At 35.3% G+C, this 8,310-nt stretch overlaps 1 protein-coding gene across 1 annotated transcript; it reads left to right on the top strand.

Annotated features, from left to right (window-relative positions):
* The first annotated feature begins 2,920 nt into the window (after positions 1–2,920).
* hsd3b1 (hydroxy-delta-5-steroid dehydrogenase, 3 beta- and steroid delta-isomerase 1) lies at positions 2,921–8,086 on the top strand. The gene is made up of 3 exons (XM_022218103.2): positions 2,921–3,224; positions 5,234–5,398; positions 6,211–8,086. Exons 1-3 carry the CDS (start codon positions 3,074–3,076, stop codon positions 7,017–7,019), a joined length of 1,125 nt encoding a protein of 374 aa, XP_022073795.2. The 5' UTR covers positions 2,921–3,073; the 3' UTR covers positions 7,020–8,086.
* Positions 8,087–8,310: the final 224 nt, after the last annotated feature.

The raw sequence follows: 8,310 nt of genomic DNA, 5'->3' as shown, positions 1-8,310 counted from the left end.
TTCCATTACTGGAAGAAAAATCCCAATTCTTGTCACAAAAACAGACCAAAAAATGTGATTTTTCTGTCTGACTTACTTAGTTACTGACGTAGTCGCTGACTTAATTAGTTACTGACTGACTTAGTTGCTTACCGACTTACTTTCTGACTTAGTTACCTTGTTACTGACTTACATATGTAGTTACTTATTTACCAACCCACTGACTTACTTAGTTACTTGCTTACTTAATTACTTACATAGTTACTTACTGATTTACATACTTAGTTAATGATTACATTCTTACTTATTTACTGACTTACCTACTTAGTTACTTATTTAATTGCTTAGTTACTGACTTAATAACTTACGGACTTAGTTAGTTACTTACTGACTTACATACTTACTAATTTACTGAGTTACTTCATTGCTTAGTTACTGACTTGGTGACATAATTACTTATTTACTTATTTATTTAATATCCTTATTTACTTACTTACTGACTTATGTACTTAGTTACTTACTGGCTTACTTACTTAGTTACTTATTTACTGACTTAGTTATTTACTTCGTTACTTAATTACTTAGTGACTTAATGAATTGCTTAGTGACTTACTTTGCTACTAACTTATGCACTTAGCTACTTAATTACTGACTTAATGAGTTAATTACTTTGTTATTTACCTAATTACTTACTTACTGACTGACTTACTTATTGACTTAATTACTGACTTAATGACTTAACAACTTAGTTACTAACTGACCCAGTTACTTTTTTACTGACCAAATAACTTATTTAGTTACTTACTGACTTGCGTACTGAGTGACTTATTTATTGACTTAATTACTCAATTATTTAGTTACTTAGTTACTGACTTACATATTTAGTTACTTAATTACTGACTGAATGATTTAGTTACTGACTTAAGTACTGACTAACTTAGTTACTAACTTTTTACTTGTTTAGTTAGTTACTTAATTACTTACTGAATGATTTAGTTACTAACTTGTAATTCCTATTTTTCTTGTTTGTCTTTCAGTTTCTCTGTTCTTCTCTCTAGTTTTTACTTGCTAAGACGTCCTGATTCTGGATTTTTTTTTTTTTGGTGTTTCTTGACTCAACTTTTCGGTCTTTAGAAAACTCAGATTCATGAACATTTGTTCATTTTTATTTTTTATAATTATTACAGCTCATTTTTTATTATAGTTATGATCTTTAGGATGCAAAATGAGTAAAATCATTTTGTTTCATAGCTCTTCAACCTTTCTGCACATTTCTGCTACTTTTAGGCTCATAATTGACTAAATAGGGCTGAAGACAAAGCCTGTGAGGCTCAGTGTGGAGTTTTTTTAATGTTTCTAATGAATGAGAGAGAAAACACGTCAGTGTGACTGAATCCTTGAAACTCCTGTTTGTTTTCCTGCTGCAGCCTTGGATCCTGCTGATGAAACACAGACGGATTCACTTCAAGGTTCAGCAGAACTTTTCCTCTGGAACTGAGCAGAAATTAAATGGTCTTAAATGAGGTCAAATGCATTAAAAGTGCAGGAATATGAGGATCTAATATATAAACAAAGTGTTTTTGTTCTTTTACTGAATTTTCTTGATGTCACTTCAAAAGTCCAAAACAAAAACCGAGTCATGAATTCAAATATTAAAAGTAGAAATGTAATTATTTTAATTCTATTTTGTTCAGAGCCACCAAGTGCATTGTAATTATCATTATTGTAAAATATTATTGATATTACAACTAGAAGAAAACACAAATCTGGTGTCAGTTTTTGGAACTTTTTTCTCTTGTTCTTGAGTTTTTTTGTTGAAAAATTTGATAATTTGAACAATTTATGAAACAAAAATAGAAACAATTGCAAGTTTGTTTTTCTTTTAGTGAAATTTGAAGGAAGTTTCAGTAAAAGAACCAATTTCAGCAGCAAAATGTATTTAAAGTATTTCAGTAAAAGTGTCGATTTGGTCCCTAAAACTGATGAAATATCAGATTTAGCATCATTAAATACATTTTTCTCTAATTCTTGATTTGTTAGTTGAAATATTTGGTCATTTGAACATTTATTGTGATGGAAATATGAAAAAAAATCACTATTTGGTGCAAAAACCTTCATTTTCTGAGCAACTAAAGCCATCAGATAAATGTAATGGAGTAGAAAGTTCAATATTTCCATCTGGAAAATAATTTATTTTGTACATTTTAAATGAAAAAACACCTGTTTTAACAGTAAAGTGTAGTAATTCTTTGTGATTTGAACCTTTATTGAAATGGAAATATGGAACAAATCTCTATTTGGTTGTTATTTTAGTGAAACTTGGAGGCAGATGAAGTAGAATAACCAGTGTTAAAATGTAGTTATTACAGTAAAGGCGCTGATTTGATCCCTACAACTGATCAAATATCAAGTTTGACATCATTAGATGAGTTTTTCTCTAATTCTTGATTTGTTTGTTGAAATATTTAGTCATTTAAACATTTAATGAAATAAAAATATGGGGAAAAAAATCATGATTTGGTACTAAAATCATCATTTTAAGAGCAACTAAACACAGATAAATGTGATGGAGACAAAATTTCAAAACTTCCATCCGGAAAGTAATTTATGTAGTAAAATCTGAAGTAAAGAATCCATTTTAGCGGTGAAATCATTTATTGAAATGGAAACATAATCTCTATTTCATCATTCGTTGGGTAAAATATAAAGTAAAGAACCCGTTTTAGCAGTTAAATGTAGTTTTTTTGTCTTTTTTTTGTTTTTTTTGTCATTTGGACATTTATTGAGGTGAAAATATGGAATAAATCTCTATTTTGTTGTTGTTTGGGTGAAATTTGAAGCCAGATTCGGTCAGCTGCTGCCTTGTTTTCACTGTTTTTTGTGGGAAATCAGGAGTTTGGTGTCCTTGGCTGCAGACTGAAGCAGGTCCAGACATCATTCTGTTGTTTCCAAAGAAACACATTCCTGCCTGGAGCAGCACAAGCCCGGCCCACTTCTTCACCGGAGCAAATAAAAGGCTGCTTTAGCTTGATTTCTGTTTACATGAAGCAGGAGAGCAGAAGCTGGGTTTCTTTGGAGACTTTTTGGAGCTGCGATGTCTCTGCTTGGCGACGTTTGCCTGGTGACGGGAGCTTGTGGATTTCTGGGACGGAGGCTGGTGAAGCTGCTGCTGGAGGAGGAAAAAACAGCCGAGATCCGACTTCTGGACAAACAAGTCCAGCTGCAGCTTTTACAGAGTCTGGAGGGTAAACATCTGTTTGTTTTTCTTGAGTTAATGATGCGAAAAAACTGCGGGAAACGGTGCTTCGATCTCATAACAAAACGCAGAGAAAGTGTCTTAAATAGAAGAAAATTTAAGTCAGAACTTTTGTTTTTCTAGAAAATCCAACACAAAGAGCAAAATGCAACAACACAAGATTAAAAACAGTGTGATTCATGCATCCAAATATCAAAAGTAGGAAGGTTTTAGCAGCAAAATGTTCAAAAAAGTTCAAAAGTAGACTCAAATTGAGCCATTTAACCTCCAAATGAACAGTTTTTATGGTTTAATCGACAACGTGCATCATGTTTTATTGATTTTGTTGGGTTTATTGCTTATTCACAATTAAAATATAACAAAGTGTGGTAAAAATTGCAAAAAAATGCAATTTTACAAGCTTACAAGAATGAATAATGTTCAAAAAAGTTCCAAAATGTGACAACATGGAGCCAATTTAACCACCAAATGAACCGTTTTTATGGTTTAATCTACAAAATGCATCAAGTTTTATTGATTTTCTTGGTTTTATTGTTTATTCGCAATTAAAATATAATGGAAAATGTGGTAAAAATGGCAAAAAAGTAATATTACACGCTAACAAGTATGAATCATGCATTCAAATATTGAAAAGTTTTAGCAGCTAAATGTTCAAAAAAGTTAAAAAACAAACCAAAATGGAGCCACTGTAACCACTAAATACACAATTTTCATGGTTATATCTACAAAGGCATCATGTTTTATTGTGTTTTTCCAAGTAAAATGCCTTTTCACAAAGTAATTAAACCTGTTAGCAAAGTTAGAATAAAGTAAATTTAGATTTGTGATGTGTTAAAATGGAAATGCTTAGAAAATTAAAAAGTATTACATTTCTTTAACATAAATTTGAAATGTAACAGAGAAAGTGTAAAAAAGTAAGAGCTGTGCATTTAAATACCAAAAGTTTGAGCAGCAAAATGTTCAATAAAGTTCAACAATATCCCCAAATGGAGTCAATTAACCATCAAATCCACATTTTTTATGGTTAAATCTACAAATGCATCATGTTGTATTGTGTTTTTCCAACTAGAATGTCTTTTGCAAAGTAATTAAACCTGTTAGCAGAGTTAAAATGAATAATATTCAACGCTGTGATGAAGTAAAGTATGTTAGTTGAGTATTTACAATTTTTTAATTCATATTTTACTGTGATATCCCAGTGAGAAATAATTCACAATGAAAATATAACAGAAAAAATGTGGTAAAAATAGCAACAAAAAAAAGCAATACTACAAGTTCACAAGTAGGATTCATGCATCCAAATATCAAAAGTCGAAAGGTTTAAGCAGCAAAATGTTGAAAAAGTTCAAAAATATCCCCAAATGGAGCCAATTTAACCACCAAATACCAGGCGTGAACTAATCGTGACGTCACCCGTTGGTTTCAACGCCGAGAAAATGAAGCCCGGATTTTGCTACTTCCTGGTCGCCATTTTGGATTTTTTGGAGCCAGTGACGTAAAAAGCGTCATCAAACAGACTGGACCGGAGATCAACTAGGGGCAGGACCAGTCAATGGGACTGTCAATCAAGTATAGCCACGCCCCCTGGCTCCGCCAACTTTAAGGATTTACTTAAAATTCAGTATTGATTTATTTTAAGATCGGCCACCTGATCTCTCATTTTGACCATGAAAACTAACGGAAAAAAATCCTGAGCTGTAGAAAATCAGTCTATCAAATTTTATTTTTTCCAAAAATGAATTGGGGTCTATGGAGCAAAAGCTTTTTGGAGCCAACCCTAGCGGACGGCGGGATATTGCAAGTTTTTGACACTTCCGGGTTGGCTTCAGTTCTGGAGCCAGATGCTACGTCCATCTTTATATACAGTCTATGCCAAATACACAGTTTTTATGGTTTCATTTACAGTATATGGAAAGATCATATTTTGCATTTGAAATAATTTTGTCTTGTTTTTTTTGTTAAGAATTAGAATTTTATTTCTGTTTTTTTGTGCCACAGGCTGCAAAGGCGACACCAAGCTGACTGCTTTTGAAGGCGACATCAGAGACGCCAACTTCGTTAGAAAAGCGTGTCGAGGAGCTTCCGTGGTTTTCCACATCGCTTCCATCATCGATGTCACCGACGCCGTGGAGCCCAGCGAGCTTTATGGGGTCAACGTCAAAGGTAGGAACGCTTTAAACATGACGGATTCTTGTCACTACTGGGATTTTTTTTTTTTTTTAAATGATGCGTTAAGGGACGTACAATGTGCAGTAAATGTAACCATGTTTATTTTTGCTGTAAAGTCGCTCATTTTTACATGGAGGTCTATGGGGATGACTTGCTTCAGAAATGTGCCTCTAGTGGACGTTTAAGGAACCAACACAAAAAGCTACCCGTCTACTTTCTGTTGAATATTCTCTGAAAGTTTTGCAAAGTTGTAGTGATGTTTTCCATGGCAACATCTTTATAATATTCCAGGCTATATGTTCCACCGTTTTCCGGATATTTATCATTCCAAAAGATGTTCCTTTAAAAGTGAACTAAGACAGAACATGTAACATTCAGAGGACATTTAAAAGATGTTGTCAGATTATGTTCCATGATGGCAAAAGAAGAACCAACATTTAAAAACTGTTGTGAAGAAGTTATGCAATACTTTTTATAAAATGTCCCTGTAACTTGATGTTAACAAAGGTGGAACATTGTTCCTGCAATGTTCTGAGGATGTTTGTGGAGATGTTGCTGTGCAGAACATGCTTCTGTTAGATGTTTCCTCTATGATCGTTTTCAATGTGACGTTTGTAAAATGATGTGAGAACACTTTTAATGTCTTTCGAGAACTTTATCCTGCCTTTCAAAACGTTTTGGGAACCAAAAGAAAACTTACCTCTAAAAACATTACAAGAACTTTCTTAGAACATTTTTAGGACGGAACTTGATTGAGATAATTGATTGTTTGCTTACTGGAACTGAGGAACGTCTTTGTGCTGCAGGAACCCAGCTCCTCCTGGAGGCCTGTATCCAGGAGAACGTTGGCTCCTTCATCTACACCAGCACCATCGAAGTGATGGGACCGAACCCCAGGGGAGAACCGATAGTCAACGGGGACGAGGACACCGTCTACCAGAGCAGCCTGAAGTTCAACTACAGCAAGACCAAGAAGGAGGCGGAGGACAGAACACTGCAGGCCCACGGAGAACCTCTGAGGACCGGCGGCCGGCTGGCGACCTGCGCCCTGCGACCGATGTACATCTACGGAGAGGGCTGTCGCTTCCTGCTGGGCCACATGAGCGACGGGATCCGAAACAACGACGTTCTGTACCGGATGTCCCTACCGGAGGCTCTGGTGAACCCCGTCTACGTGGGGAACGTCGCCGTCGGCCACCTCCAGGCTGCCAGGAGCCTCAAAGACCCGCTGAAACGAGACACCGTCGGTGGAAAGTTCTACTTTATCTCCGACGACACGCCTCATGTGAGCTACTCCGACTTCAACCACGTGGTCATGGCTCCTCTGGGCTTCGGCATCCAGAAGAACCTCCTGGTTCCTCTGAGACTCTTTTACATTTTCTGTTTCTTCATGGAGACTGTTTGCTTGATGCTCCGGCCTTTTATTCACCTCGTCCCGCCGCTGAACCGGCAGCTGCTCACCATGTTGAACACCCCGTTCAGCTTCTCCTACCAGAAGGCCAAGAGGGTCCTGGGCTACGAGCCGAGGTTCAGCTGGGAGGAGGCCAGAAGATCCACCATGGAGTGGCTGGCGTCCAATCTGCCGGCCGAGAGGGAACGGATCGCATTGAGATAAGTCGTTAAAATTACAATTAACGACATTTAACATAGTTTTTTAGGTATACTTTGTTAACATTTAAACTACACTGTAAAAAAAAGAATCAAAAACTATAATATCCAAAATATCCCCGCCTCATTAAATACAGTCGTTTCTTTACCTAAAACACTTCTTCTGGTCTTATTTTTCTCTATTTTTAAAAACTATTTGCGACAGTGTTGAACCTCATTTCAACTTCAGTTCATCTTTTAATGGTTGCTTTTGTTCCATTTTGGTTATTTTGGGGCACAATTTGGATTTTTTTTTTACTCTTTATTGTTGACTTTGTTCCATTTGTGACATTCTGTGTCTGATTCGAGGCATTTTTTTCACACTTGGTTTTGCTCCATTTTGGTACATTTGTGTCACATTTGCCACATTTATAGTCTGAATTTAGGCAGTTTTCATGCTTCAGTGGTTGGTTTTGTCCCATTTTGGTTATTTCAAGCCCCAAATTGTAGTTTTTTTGTCTCTTTGTGGTGATTTTGTTCCATTTGTTCCTATTTTTACATTTGGGACATTTATAGTCTCAATTTAGACATATTTCATCTTTAAATGCTTGTTTTTGTCCCATTTTTGGTTATTTCAAGCCCCAAATTGTAATGTTTTTGTTTCACGTTGATCTATTTGTGTCTGAGTTCATTAATTTTATGTCTCTTTATGGTCGATTTTTTCTCCTTTTGTTCCTTTTTGTGTCACATTTGGGACATTTATAGTCTGAATTTAGACATTTTTCATCTTTTAATGGTTGCTTTTGTCCCATTTTAGTTATTTTGAGCCCCAAATGGTTAATTGTTTTGTCACTTTGTGATTGATTTTGTTCCATTGTGGTCCTTTTGTGTAACATTTGGGACATTTATAGTCTGAATTTGGACATTTTTTATTCTTTTATTGGTTGCTTTTGTCCCATTTTGGTTATTTTGGGCCCCAAATTGTAATTTTTGTTGTCTCTTTATGTGTGAGTTTTATGGTATTTAGAACATTTAATGTACAGTTTTGTTAATTTTACCTCTCTTTGTGCCCATTTTGACTCCTTGTGGGTTTTTTTTTTTTTTTTTTTGCTGTTGTTGTTTTGTTTTTTTCTTTTTTTGTGCCAGTTTGGTCAATCTGTGTTAATTGTGTGTCTCTTTATGATTGCTTTTGTTCCATTTTGGCCCATAGGTGTCACATTTGGGACATTTGTAATCTGACTTTTTTTTGTCTTTGTGGTCCTATATGACCACTCTACGTGGGTAAACTGAGCTGTCACAGACTTGTGAAACTAAAAACA

Source organism: Acanthochromis polyacanthus, chromosome 14, assembly GCF_021347895.1.
Source record: "Acanthochromis polyacanthus isolate Apoly-LR-REF ecotype Palm Island chromosome 14, KAUST_Apoly_ChrSc, whole genome shotgun sequence".
Classification (NCBI taxonomy): domain Eukaryota; kingdom Metazoa; phylum Chordata; class Actinopteri; family Pomacentridae; genus Acanthochromis; species Acanthochromis polyacanthus.
This window is presented reverse-complemented; position numbering and strand designations above follow the sequence as displayed.

Coding starts and splice junctions, on each gene's coding strand:
- hsd3b1 (XM_022218103.2), top strand. CDS start 3,074: ATGTCTCTGCTTGGCGACGTTTGCCTGGTGACGGGAGCTTGTGGATTT. Junction 3,225..5,233: donor GCTTTTACAGAGTCTGGAGG/GTAAACATCTGT, acceptor TTTGTGCCACAG/GCTGCAAAGGCGACACCAAG. Junction 5,399..6,210: donor TTATGGGGTCAACGTCAAAG/GTAGGAACGCTT, acceptor TTTGTGCTGCAG/GAACCCAGCTCCTCCTGGAG.